The 14,869-nt window shown below is 36.8% G+C and overlaps 1 protein-coding gene across 2 annotated transcripts in view; it reads left to right on the forward strand.

Annotated features, from left to right (window-relative positions):
• Positions 1-14,869, forward strand: part of HS2ST1 (heparan sulfate 2-O-sulfotransferase 1) — a 186,647-nt gene that overhangs the window by 138,187 nt on the left and 33,591 nt on the right. For both annotated transcript variants that reach the window (XM_067726790.1, XM_067726791.1), the window contains exon 2: positions 6,469-6,707. In XM_067726790.1, the coding sequence (XP_067582891.1) occupies positions 6,469-6,707 (239 nt within the window). The remainder of the gene's footprint in view (positions 1-6,468; positions 6,708-14,869) is intronic.

Consider the following 14,869-nt stretch of genomic DNA (forward strand, 5'->3'; position numbering starts at 1 on the left):
TGAGCTTTTCATCTTGATTATTTTGTTTTTGAGTTCTAACATTTCTATTTAGTTCTTCTTTATGTATTCTATTTCATTAATGAGCTTATTTGCTGAGGCTTTCTCTTTTTTCATTTGGTTCAAGCTTATTTGTAATTGTTCATGAAAGCATTTTTATCATGACTGCTTTAAATCTTTGATAATTCTAACATCTCTGTATCCTTGATATTGTCGTTTCTTGATTATCTCTATTCATTGAGTTTGAGATCCTCTTGGATCTTGATATGTTGAGTACAATTTGATTGAAACCTGGATGTTTTTATATTATGTTGTGAGACTCTGGATCTTTTTTTTTTCTTTTAAATTGAATGAAAGATTCTTTAAATTCTGTAGTGCTTTATGGTTTTCAAAAGTTTCACACACACGATTTCATATAATCCCATAAGAACTCTTTTTTCCCCCTTACCCCTATATTGCCCCTCCCCCTTTCCCTCTCTCCACTGGTAACCACTAGTTTGTTCTCTATATCTGTGGAGACTCTGAATTTTATTTAAACCTTCTGTTTTAGTTGACTTTTTCCAGTACTGCTCTGGCAAGGGAAGGGGTGCTGCTTTGTTACTGCCAAGTGGTGATAGAAGTCCAGGTTCCCTTGTTGGCCTCCATCAACACCTGGTGAGCTCATTGTTACCGCTAGGCAGGCATGAGAGTGGCCTCCTTATGCTGGGGGATGGTGAAAGTCCTGATTCTCCACTAGGTCTCCTCTGACACCACCAAGTGGGGAGGGGTGGGGGGCCTCTCATCACTGCCATGTGGAGGCAGGCTTTCTGATTCCTTGCTTGGTCTTCCCTGACACTGCAGACGTGCCTTGTTACCCGCTGCCTGGGATGAAAGTCCTGGCTCCCTACTTGGTCTTACCTGGCACCACACCATCAGGGATATTGGGCATCTGATCACACCCTTGTGAGGGTGGAAGTCTAGGCTACCCACTGGGCCTGTGCGAATGGAAGTGGGACCACAGTCTTTTTCTGTGGAGTTTGACTGAAGTAGAGTGACTATTATCTGAAGTTTTCTGTCTTACTATGCAGTCTCTTGGTGCTTTGGCAAGAGAGAGCAGGCTTTTGTGGGGTTTCTTTTTGTCTATGCCTGCTTCTCGGTTGCTCGCTTCTACTGCTCCAAGTCTGGGATATATGAGGCTAAAGAAAACTTAGGGAACTCACTACTGTTGTCATTCCTTGGGTCCCAAGGGCCCTAAGTAGTCTGTTTTCTTCTCTCCAGCTTTTAAGTCTTATGTTTGTCTTATATATAATGTCCAGGGTTTTTAGTTGTACTTCATGGGAGGAATAGCAAAACATAGGTTTACACTATCTTCCTTGAAGTGGAAGGTGCTCTCGACTCCTTTTTATAGGATGATCCGCTTAAACATACTTATAAGTTTTAATGATAACACCCTTGCTGACTGCCTGGAAACCCCACAAGAAAGCATCCATATAGAAATTTATTTTGTCAGTCCTCATGGTGATTGACTTCAAGGAGACTGACTCAGGCTAAAAATATTCATAAGAAAGTGATGGGGCTTCCCTGGTGGCGCAGTGGTTGAGAGTCCGCCTGCTGATGCAGGAGACACGGGTTCGTGCCCGGGTCCGGGAGGATCCCACATGCCGCGGAGCGGCTGGGCCCGTGAGCCATGGCCACTGAGGAGCCTGTGCTCCGCAACGGGAGAGGCCACACAGTGAGAGGCCCGTGTACCGCAAAAAAAAAAAAAGAAAAAAGAAATTGATGTATATAATCAGACAACCAATTTATTTAATTCATAATGATTACAAAGTGCTACTTCCATGAGGATCAGATAGTGTCTGGCTAGACAGTACATTCACAGTAAGTGGTGCTGCAAAAGGAATCACTTAACCTCATAACAGCTTTCTTTTGGTGCAACTTTGTTGCTTCCTACTTCTCATTATAAACACAGTTTATGGGGAATAAATTATACTTCAGAACAGTATTTGGGGATTTACACACCTCAGGATTTACCCCTAGAAAGTGCTAAGGATCCACTTTAATTCAGATATTTGATGGCTCCAAGCTCTTAGAGCCCAAATTATCTAGCTCTGCAATAGGCACACTTGCCAGGGAGTCCTATCAGGTCAAGTTTTGTGCCAAGGCACCCTCCCCATAGACATTTTTTCAGTAGACGCTGCCAGTTTCATCGGTGATTTCTCTTTGCCTGCAATTCTTACTTGTGAGTAACCTCTTTTTTCAATATACATACTAATGCCTCTGGGCAGTTTACTATCAGGGCTTACTGTCCAAGAGCCATTTTTTTTTTAGAAGTAATTAAACTGGGGTCATGGAGCCCCCTGCCGATATTTGGGCTCTAAGAGGAAGCCCTGAAATGCACAAGTCAGCTGTATTGGAGACAGGGTCCATAGTTTTCATAATATTCTCAAAGGGGTCTGTGACCCAAAAAATCATTATGAGCCACAATGAATATTTTTGCTCTGTTCTATTATACGTATGTAGTGTAAATCTGTTACAAACCACCTTTATTATCTACTGAAATCTTAATATTGTTATTGTCAACTTCTATGTTTTCTTTATATAATTATAGATAATAAAAATTTGGTCTTTTTTTCTTAATGTTCTTTGCCTTTTATTTATTATTTATTTAACTATATCTAACTATATATTTTTTGCTTTAACATGCAGAAGTTTCAGTATCTGAAAGCAAGGCAATTTACTGGTCTTTCCGTTTGCGTTTTTTTTTTTTAATCCCTATAATCCTAAAATGTTACCCGCTATACAGATATACTACACAGTTTGAACATTTGTAAAATGTTTATTTTCTGCTGAGACTGTTGCACAATTGAGCTTTGGTGGGGGCGGAAGATTATATTCATGGGTCCTTTAATTTGTACAGAATACAAAACATTTCTCTAAATTATTTAATACGTTGAACATTTATTTAAATGTTCAAAGAGAAAAGGTGTTTCCCCAAATACTGACCTTAATGTTAAAAAAAAAAACTAGTCAAAGAATATGTTGCAATTTTTAAAAACATCTTTTCTCCAGTTATTTTTCTTTTTTCTGTAGTCTAATATTTACATCTTGTGACTAATCCTTTGTAAGACTTAGGTTGGTGTATTTAATGCAGTGCTTTATACTTAGCTTGATCATTATGTTCTTTCAATAAATAAGCCTTTAATGCCCTGTCAGTGCAGAAATAGGTAATTATTGCTATTATGAATGGCCTTTTAAAAGACTTGTGTTTGTTGGTAATCTGCCATGTGGAAAGGTCACTGAACTGAGATGTATGCCGCCTTCAATAGCAGCCTAGAAGAACTAGAATTGCCATGAAGTTCAGTGTCCATCTTCAGTGTTTGGCATATTAGTGCCAGTTGTGCTTGGCCTGCCTGTAATATCATGACTCAGATTGCACTCCATGTTATTTGCAGGCTGTACATTTTGTGGTAGTTCTGAAATAACTTGCATAGCAGATTCTCTATAATTCATTACTCAAACATGAAAAAAGCATTACTTCAAAATGCATCTTTAGTATTTTAAATATGCTGCCTACATTATCTAAGTGTACTCCAAATGTTCTGTAACTAATAAAGCTTCCCCACTGATTTAAGAGAGTCTCAGAAGTTATACTAACTAGGTGCAGAGCTTCTTTGATTAAAAAAAAAAAAAAAAGGAACTATTGAGTACTTACTAAGTAAAGAAAATGGCCATATTGCAAACATCCTTACTGGTTTTAAGTATTGTCACAGGAGAAAAGAGATAGTAGTTCACCATCAACAGTAGTTACTGTTATTTTTCAACTAAGTGAGATTTGATTTTATAGACTAATATTACTAGCAAAAAGTATCTTAATATTCCACACTATTTTTATCTTTTTATGTAGTTTTAGGCATAACACTACATTAGTAATTATCTTGTTTGCTTAAGCAAAGTAAAAACATTTGAAAAATAGAAAATGCATATAAATGTATTATTTGAATGAGGAAAGTAGTTACCTGAATTTGCATCTTTTCATAATTTAAGAAATGTTTTAAAATTGTGTGAAATATACAGTTCATATGCTTTAATACACATAGTGAACCAAAAACAATGATTAATTTTAAAAACATGCTAGTTTCATGCTCCAGCTAGAGTTTTAGCACCTTAAAAAATAAAAAATCCATAGACTAAATAATAACTTCTTTTAAAAAAATAACAAAATCTGTTTCTTTTCCAAATGCTTGATTTCAGAAAAACTAGTGAAAGTAAATTCAGCATTGTTGGTTGTTGGTGTAGCCATTAAAAGTAAAGGTAATTTCACGTATGTCTGGCCTGCTGTAGGAAACCTCTCACACTTCTGTCAGCCCTTAAATGACAACAGTACTGTTTTATTTCCCTTAGTAGAAAAAGGAGGGTGTGTGGACATAATAATACCATAATAGTTTTGGACTGTGGTGATAGTTTGAGGTCATTTGGAAGATAAAATTCCTTTAAAATTATTGAATATAATACGCTTAGGCTCTCCATAAATACATGTTGAATTTAATGAGACAGCTTCCATATCCTATGGAAATGCTTGAGCATCATACATTACCTTGATTATAGATTCATTTGCAAAGTACTGTCAATTTGAAAAATAGTATGCTTTCTAAACATGTGGTATATGTTTCTTAAAAGTCTGTCCAGATTTCTTTTTCTTTCTATTTATTCTTAGTGTTTTTCTATGCATTGTCTTTTTTTTCTTGGCCCTTAAATGTTGGTATTTCCTAAGATTCTGTTTTAAGATTACTGTCTCTTTCCATGCTATGTATTCTACACTATCTAGGTAGTTTCATCCATTCCTATGGTTTTTCCAGATGTTTTTCTTCTGCATGAACCTTTATTCTCAGCACTTGACCTATGAGCCCAATTATCTTTTATCTCCTGTGTGTCCCGGACAGTATGTTCAACATTAAGCTCATCTCTTTTTCTCCACATTCCCAACTAACTCTCCCCCATGAAAATGGATACACTTGTATGCATATATGTGCTTCTCTTCCTGCTTTGGAAAGCACACTGCTAGTAAGCAGCAGGCCTGAAACTTTAATTCAAGTCTTCTGAATGTGAATCCTCAGCTCAGAGCATACTGTATTAACATAGTGGCCATATCTTCTGAACCAAAATTTAATATGCGTAGTCAGACAATATTTGAAGCCTGAACTTGTTATTGTAATTATACCACATTGCTTTTTCATGTCACTTTACTAAATTGTCGCCAGTATGGTAGGTAGATGCTAACACAAATATAATGTAAAATTGCAATTATGTATGAGACGTGCAGTACGAGGTATGTACACATACTTTGTGTGTGTGTGATTTGACCTAGTTAGGGAGATTAGATGATGCTTCCCTTGCAAGTGATGATTAAATTCAATGTGAAGTTTGAGGAGTTCACTAGGTATGGTCGAGGTTGAGGGAGAATGGATGAGAGTTCAAGGCAGGTAAGATAGCTTGCACAGAGATCTGGTGGTGGGAGGGTGCATGCTGTGTGTGAACAGTTGTCTTTGTGCAAAGTAACTTGCAATCTTGTTATATTTTCCCCCTCATTTCTTCCCCTTTTCTTTCTTTATTTGAAGCTGAAGATTTCGAAAGCAAAATGTTTCTGCTTTTCAAACTGCTTGGTGGACAGTGATTTGAATTAGAGGAACCATGGAATTTAAGGAATAAACGTAACCAGGACTTATCTGTAATGCAACACCAAAAAGAAAAAGGTTTTATTATGGTGTCGTTTCTACTGTTGTTACCTAAAAATCACACCAGCATTTATAATCACTGCCCTGCTACATTTTGATAAAGGAGGCGATAACTACATCCTAAGCAATAAATTTCAAAATCATTGCCTAAATTATAAGTAATTTATTTTCTAAGTGTATTTTTTTACTGTGAAGTTTAGTATTCTATTCAGTCTGTCTTTATGTGTTTGAAAATTAGTTCAGGCTGTAGAAATTCTATTGGAATGAAAAGTGTCTTTTGAACTACACTGAAGAACTCTCTGGTCTGTGGAGTTCTAAACTTGATGACTGTTTATTCTTTCATTCTTCCTATGCATATGTATTATCCTTCAGAGGTAATTCTGAACTTTTGGCCCTCAAAACATTTTTTCAGCTGCTCTTAACCCGGTTCTTGAATAGGAAAACTATGTTCCAGGACTAGGAAATTATTTTCAGTGTTTACAACTTCCTTATAGTGTCTTTTTTTGTTTGTTTGTTTTTGCGGTACGCAGGCCTCTCACCGCTGTGGCCCCTCCCATTGCGGAGCACAGGCTCCGGACGCACAGGCTCAGCGGCCATGGCCCAAGGGCCCAGCAGCTCCGCGGCACGTGGGATCCTCCCGGACCGGGGCACGAACCCGCGTCCCCTGCATCGGCAGGCGGACTCTCAACCACTGCGCCACCAGGGAAGCCCCCTTATAGTGTCTTTTAATACTAAGTTCATAATCTGTTTTTCTTTGCAGAAAGGGCTATTGCAAGACATGAAGTTCGAGAGATTGAGCAGCGACATACGATGGATGGCCCTCGGCAAGACGCAGCTTTAGATGAGGAAGAAGACATGGTGATCATTTATAACAGAGTCCCCAAAACTGCAAGCACCTCTTTTACCAATATTGCCTATGACCTATGTGCAAAGAATAAATACCATGTTCTTCACATCAACACTACCAAAAATAATCCAGTAATGTCACTGCAAGATCAGGTAAATACCACGTAGGGGATGCGTAATGTTTTCTGACACTTCCTAACTCAAATTTTGTATCTCAAAGAGATAAAGCATTTTAAGGGATATATATGATGAGCCCAGTGGATTGTAAGTTTCTTGGGGGAAAGGACCAACCGAACTTGCCTATAATTTTACATTCTTCACATTCTTGAATTTTTGAAGAGAATATTGATGCTCTTCAGTATGGTATCCTTTTAAAAATGTGAAATATTTTTAGCAGATGCCCTGCAATAAAAATCATTATATTGTCTCCACTTATGATTGAGAAATCTTTATTTGATGAATACCTATGTTCTATATGGTTCAGTTTTGTGACTAGACTCCTGCATTTCATCTTATCTTTACTATAATTTTTGTAAGTATTAGCTATAAACTCCTGACAAACAGGGATTGCGGCTTATAATTTTAACATAATCTTGCCTTTCAGGTTGTTAAGAATCTTTAGATAAACAGGTAGATAGATAATATTATGAAATGGTTTTAGGAAAAGTGGAGCAAGTTGTCATGAAATGAAATTGACTCCCCTCTTTAGCAATAGTTTCAGATATTTTCTTCACACCTGGAGTTCTGACTATAATTATAAAGTTCTCTTTACAAACACTGAAGGGAATGGGAATTAGGCCCCATGAGACGAAAAGATAATATTTGAAAATACTATGTAGGATCAAATACCTTATTGAGGTAACTTATTAGAAAGGTATTTGTGATAGTCATATAGTTAGAATGTGTTTATCTGTTTGACTGAAGATAGCTGAACCTGTTTTATTGTCACAGAATTGATTGTTATCCCGCTATTTAGCATACCTGTAATCCTCGCACTGAAGCAAGAGAATAACATGGATACACAAGGTTAGGATCACTTTCTTGCTAGAGGGCTATTTGTAAAGGCTAATTGTATATGGCATATCATCTGCCCATGTAATTCTTGGCTCTCTGAATTATCCCTAATTACTCTTTTTTATAAAACCAAAAACCTACATTCATCAGCCAAATCAAATAACTCTTCTGTAAATGAGAAGAAACATGAGCTTATTTAGCTAAGTGGGTCATAAAAACCATTCATTATGTAATATTGTATATCTCAAGGGCAAGTATCTTAAATCATCAGGTTTTATACAGTGTGTAGTAGATTTTAAGTGTATCTGCATGATTGCTTTTCAGAATATATCTTGGTTTAAAAGGAACATTTCTTAGCACTCACATAATAATTTTAGATTTCTTCAGTAGTATTGTTTAGAAAAATAAAGCCAGCTTGTTTGTTCAGATTTTTAGAATTTGTGTCCAAATTTTCTGTCCAGCATTACAAAGTTGTCTGGCAGCTATGAGATTTCTGAAAATGACGTTGACCTTTTTTTTTTTTTCCTCATGAAATATAAATCTACAGAAGCTCACCACATAAGACATTGATAGGCATCATGTAGTGGTACATCTCCCCGGTTGCATTTGGATGAGATAAAACTTCTGTGTTTCTTTCAGTAGCTTGTCGTGTGTGTATGTGTGTGTGTGTGTGTGTGTGTGTGTGTGTGTGTAAATATATGCAGCAAAAGAGAAGCGTAAACACTGTCTTAAAGGCAACTGGATTATATAATGAACAACACTTAAAACATGTTTGGGCGGAGTAGAAGAATAGTCTTAATCACTAGCTGGCATACTTCAAAATGTCAGCTGGTAGTTCAACACCTGGTCTTAATTAGGAATAGCTTATATACCAAATGTTCTCTAATATACCATATCTAAATTACTTACTGGTGTCTTGTTCTGTGTAGAAGCAGTTCTTCAAACAAGTCATAGGTATCGCTTCCCTTCCCTTTGCATGACATATTAGATAGTGTTTTAATTTCACTTTCAATCTAGTAAGCTTCATTTAGATGTGAAGTTTTGAGTTACTAGATGCCTTGAAAACAATTTTAAAAAATATCCCCTGAACCCCATCTTGTATAACACACTTGATTTTAATACCATACTTTTATTGTCCTTGTGAACTGTTCTCAACTGCCCTATTATTTATATAGGAATTAATAAATGACCTATTTTGCTCTTCTTTATTCTCTGAGAAATAGTTTCTAATCAGTATCTAACTCAAGTGAGACTTAAAAGATGAGATTTTTATTAAACCTGCTGTTGTCCCAATCTTCCATTTAAAGCCCAGTTTACTCATAAAAATATTTTGGGATGTAATAGGTGATTACACCCTTTATTCCCTCACCTTCCAACCTCAGCAGTCCAGTCTGCTTAATATCTATCTGCCTTTAGCCCCAGCTCTTTCCTAGATGTATTTTGTACTGGGGACTGTGCTAAACTGTTTACTTGCTTAATTATTTCTCACAAAAATTTTAGAGGCAAAGCCCAAATGTTTCTAGTCTGGTATAAAAGTATTCAATGTGTAACAGTTATGGGTATTCTTAGAAACAGTTCTCAACTCTGCTTGCAAGTTTTCATTTATTTATTGCGTATGTAATGTGTACAGAGATTATTCTACATTCTTTGAGGAATTACCAAAGAAATAAAAAGCAAGGCTGTGTCTTTCAAGGAGCTTATTTATAATTTACTACGGAATGTAAAACATAATCGCAGAAACTATGAGGACTATTCAAAGACAACATCAGTTTATGGTGTTCTCACCAAAATGTTTAACCTGGACCTCATCTTGAGAAAACAGGCAAATCCATATTGTAGAACATTTTCTAGAACAACTGTCCTGAACTCATCTAAAGTGTCAATGTTATGACATCTAAAAAAAAGGGGTGGGGGGAGATGGACTAGAGGAGACTAAAGAGACATGAAAACCAAATGTATTTTGTGACCCATGATTGGATCCTTGATCAAAAACGTCTGCTACTTCGATTCAGAAACAAATAAGTGTGTGTGTGCACAGAGAAAAAGGGGGAAAGAAGAAGATAAACAGAAGTGACAAAACGTTAACAGTTACCCTTGGTGAAGAGTGTACAGATGTTGACTACTATTCTTTCAACTTTTCCGTAGTTTAGGAATTTTTCAAAATTAAGATGTTTGAGGAACAGTTAGAACAAGGAGATTAGAAGATAAACATTTGAGAATATAAGGCATGAGAAGACTAAGTGATAAGAATGAGGTGGACTCAGTCATGAAAGTTATATTTTTGAGATTTGGGCTTTACTCTGTTAATAGACAGGAATTGGCAGGAGACAGGTAATCAGCTCTTCTGGTTGGAAAATGAAGTTTACTCTGCTATCACAAAATATCTCTGTATTACAGAACATGTTGTCTTTAAAGTACTATGCCAAATAGGTGAAGTGGCAGCATCTTTTATGATCTTTCTTAATTCTTTTCTGCTCTCACATATTTAGTTCTGATCATATTTAAGGTCTTTCTAAGAAACTGGAAATATCCAGAATTTGCATTCTCTGTAGAACAGTGTAGTAATTTTTTTTTTCTTTCTAACTTACTGTTAAACCAACTTCTGGTCATTTGCAGTAGCACATATGGTTTGATATTAGTTGCAGATACTGATTTTTCAGAACAACACTTTAGATGAATGCCTCTCAACCTATAATGTGTATACTGAACACCAGTTAAAATACAGATTCCTATTCAGAAGGACTAAGATAAAGCCTGATATTCTGAATTTCTAAAAAGCTTCCTGTTAATGCCAAAACTGATGCTTCTGGTCCTTGAACCAAAGTTTGAGTAGCAAAGATCTAGAATAGGATTCTCAGTGAAGTGATGGGAAGATGCATATTATAATCTTCACAGGATGGTGAGTTACTTATCTTTAGATTCGTATTCCTACCTCCACAAGAAAATCCAAATTCCTTATCTAGGCCAACAGGTCCTTCTTAATCAAGCCCTTGTCCATTGTCCCTCGCTTCAACCTCTCATTTACTAGCCACACTGGCCTTTTGGTTCTCTGAATGCACCAAGCCTTTCCTGCTTCAAGGCCACTATACTTATTTCCTCTTAGAACGCACTTCTGGCTTCTCACAATTGGCTTCGTGTTATCCATTTAAGGTTTCAGCTTAATGACCTCTTCATAGCAAAACCTTACTTGGCCATCCTATATATGAAATACCTCTTCCAACTTACTGTGTACCATCATTCTTTCAGTATCTTTCCAATTACTTATTGATTTATTTGTTTACTTTTTCTCTATTATAATTTAAGCTCCTTAAGGGCAGGAACCTTGCCTTGTTCACCTTGTATCCCTGTGCTTAGAACCGTGCCTGAGACATAGTAGATACATAAATTTTTTGTTGAATGAATGAATGAACAAATGAACCCATTTAGATTCTGAAGGCAGTTCTTAGCTGAGCATGATGCCGTGATGATAACTGCTGGCAGAGGTAGCCCCTGATTGATAGCAGTATGAGCATGACCTCTCCTTACCTCAGGTGATTTGGGACACATACGCCCCCTCCCACAAAAAAAAAAAAAAAAGTGATTGAACAACACAGTTCTGAATTTTAGTGAAGATAGTATATTATGTTCTATTGCTGCTGAACCTTTCTTATATTTTATCCAACCATTCCTCAGGTTTTCTCTTTGCGTAGAAAACTTTCTGTCTAATGTAGTCTCATAAAACTACCCACAGCTGTACAATGAATGTTTACTTTAAGTGTATGCATGAGTAGGAGTTTGGTATGTATAATTACCCAAGTTAATAGCAGTGTTCACTCAATAGGTAGTAATTACAAAGTTGGAATTTGGCCAGGATGTTCGGGATGACATTCCTACTTTTAGATAGTGAAAACAAGTTCTTTTGTGATCACAGATAATCATAATGTTGAGATTAATCTCATTAAGAATATAAGTCTAGATATAGTGTTAGTGCGATGGTGCTTTCTCAGCTTTTCTTATAGCACGGGTTCAGGTCTGGTTCGACTAGCAAATAAATCACAACACCACTCCCTACGTTGTTGCTTGTGTTTTCCCTAAAGGCATCTTGTGATTACTTGCTAACCTGACTCTGCTTGAGTTATAAAATCTGACAAAAATCACAGTTTAGAATCTGCTCCAGGCTAGCCATAAAAACATCTCTTTTCCTGTACTATATCTAACTACTACTTCTGAAACATCTTCTTGATAGCCTTTTGCAATCAGAGTATGGAAATTCTCTTTGGATAAGGTCACTATGGTGACTTTATTTCTTTTCCCCAAGAGTTTTCGGTGTCTTCAGACTCAACCTCATTTGATACTACTAGCTTTGTTCCTTTTTGCCTCTCACTTTATCGTTCATTAGTGCCAAGTATCATAGTCAGTAAGAATCTATAAAATGAACTGAGTAAAAGCTTGCTCACCTGATCTGCATTTTCCCCTACTCCTCTCTATTCCAGAGCTTTATCTCAAGGTCTTGGGCAGAATGCGCCACTGTAGAGGAAAACCAGAAGAAACACTGAGAGACAAGTGGTACAGAAGAGGCGAGAAGGCAGAAAATGACAGGGCAGGAACTGCAGCTAGACTGGTGAAAGGGAACAAGTGAAGATGAAGAGAGAGGAGGGTAGGGAAAACTCTGGAGAACTAAGAGGATAAATATTAAACATGGCTAAAAGGAGAAGTGGCTAAATTAATACTTTGAAAGGAAAATGTTAAAAAAATACTGTTCTTCAAAGAGGATTAATTAGATCGTTATGTCCTTGCAGATCACTTTTGAAGAGGAGATTAGGATGGTGTAGAATTTCAGTTGTATGTAAGTGACACTTCTAAATGCTCAGGCCATTCTCCAGATGAGTGTGAACCACCACTTTAACTTATTGACAACATTTGTTTGCTTAGCACTTTTTTCTTTCCTGTGAAGTAAATCTCAGCTCAGCATCTTTTTGATTTATTGCAAATTGTAAATCAGCCACAGCTTTATTAATGAGACTTTAGCAGATTGCCTGAGTTAAACGTTGATGAGATGAAAGAAAGAACATACATATACATATATATTAAGTACGTAGCCTTCAGTATTCTCTCAGCTGGAGATTAGAGAAAGATTCTGTGGGTTTTGGAGACAGCAATAATATAGTGTAGAGAATAACCCACTGAATTTATGTCAGAATTAATTTAGTAAAATAAAATTCAAAGTCCTACAGAGTCATTTAGACTGGATCTCTTAGGTTTGACCAGCAGTGTTCAACCCCTGAGGTTACCCAAGACAATGAAAAGGCAAGAGTAAGTCAGCGGGCATTGTTGAAAAAGGGTTATTCAGTATGAGCAATATGAGAGTAGTGAGCAGGGCGGATTGGAAGTTGAGATTATAATGAATGTAATGAGGAAAATAAACAATTGAGAGAGATATATCAACAGAGCTTTGAGATCTTAGAGGTTGAGGAGTTTTGAATGACTGGATCTCAGGGGTTTCCTGAACAGTGGATAAAGCCTGAAATTCTCAGTGTCCAAGTTTGTTGATCAGAATTATAGTACAAATGATATCTGTCTGCTCTTCTTTCAAATCCTTCTGGTTCCCCCCTCCCTTGTTTAAATTGGACAATAATAGATTAAAGAAATTAGCTAGTGGTATAGAAGGATGATTGGACCAAAATCTGAGGTATACGGTTCTTGGGCTTCAGTTTCTTTATCTATAAAATAACGAGTACAGGATATCCTTGGCCCTTTCACCTCTAAAATGCTGATTCTATAAACAAGAGAGTTTGAGTTTGGTGACAGCAGTAGAAGATTCATGCCTTGTTCTGTTCTGTTCCCTGAGTCCACCTGGAGGCATAACCCTTATACTTATTTTGTTACTTTTTATACTGTGCTTCTTGGCATGCTTTGGTTCTGACGTGCTTCTGGCATCACTGTGTGTGGGTAGATGGAGAAGACTGAGTACCAGGGTCATTCTGCTCCCGTCCCCCATTCTTTTTTATATATTGTGGTAGCTTATAAGATATTCTTTAAAAAATTGTTCTATTTCAGTATACTTTTTTTCCATATCACAAAAGCAGTGACTATGAGAATATATCCTTGCTAAAGAGCTTCTGTAGACCTCAGGCCTCCTTTGCAGGTGCTGCGGAAACAAGCTTCACGTTGATAAAACCAAGAGCTAGGTCCTGGGCCCACACACGCTAAAGTCGTGTTCCTTGGTGTGGCCCATTGACCTGGCCATCACGTGGAAACTTGTTAGAAGTCCAGAAACTTGGGCCCCACTCCGGACCTTCTGAATCAGAATCTGTGTTTTAACAAGAGTCCCAGATGATTCATTTGCACGTTGAGTTTGGGAAGCCCGGCAGCAGTCCAGATCTCATCCAGCTTCCTGGGCTCTTCACCTCACATCGAAGGACACATGGCAGATGAAGTGTGTCTTTAGGAGGATTTAGTTTGATCTTGACTGTTCTTTGGAAGGGTGGAGGAAAAAAGAATACTTGAAGTTTACACCTAAGTCTTTCATCACAGTGTACTATGATCCTCTAACATTTGGCTTATATAGCACAGTTTTGTCAGACTTCAATCTGGCGTCTCCTTTCATTTCCCTCTTACACCATCACATCCATATTAAATCAGCTTCTGGAAAATAGAGCTGAGTTGTAAATATGTCTTAAGCACCCTTGAACCATCACCTACCATTCCTATTCTCTTTGCCTTCTATTTCTCCCTCATTTGGTGCTGAAATACTGAAACTGATTTTCATAGAATCAAAAGCTTGTTTAATTTACCATTAAGTGAAAATTATAAGGATTTTTCATATTCAACATGTAAATTTTTTTAAGGATTCAGTTTATGGGTTATGTAATTTTTTATTTTCTGTTTCTTTTTCACTTGTCACTTGATATTTTTATTCTATTTGATGCCTTACTTGAAGAAGAAATAGGAAAGAACCTGGTAATCTCAAATCACACATTTGTTTGGCTCTTCTGTTTTGGTGGGGAAAAACTGCAAATATCTGCAAAAATATAATTGTGTATTCTCTAATGCAAAATAATTTTGTTATCTACATCCAATTTTCAGATGTTAAGGATCTGTGTGTGTAAGATAATAAGATTCATTTCATTTCCCTTCTAAAAACTCCATTATTTCTCTTAGTATATGAGTTATTGATGCTTCCCCTAAAAAATAAATTCTACTTCCAGAATCTTCCATTTTTCCTTAGTTCACATCCTCCGACATAAGGTTGCTTCTGCACTGTTTCCCTACTCTGTCCTTACCAATGGGCCTTATCCAGGAGGTAGCCATCATTCATGGCT

The sequence above is a fragment of the Pseudorca crassidens genome, chromosome 2 (genome assembly GCF_039906515.1).
Source record: "Pseudorca crassidens isolate mPseCra1 chromosome 2, mPseCra1.hap1, whole genome shotgun sequence".
NCBI classification, from domain to species: domain Eukaryota; kingdom Metazoa; phylum Chordata; class Mammalia; order Artiodactyla; family Delphinidae; genus Pseudorca; species Pseudorca crassidens.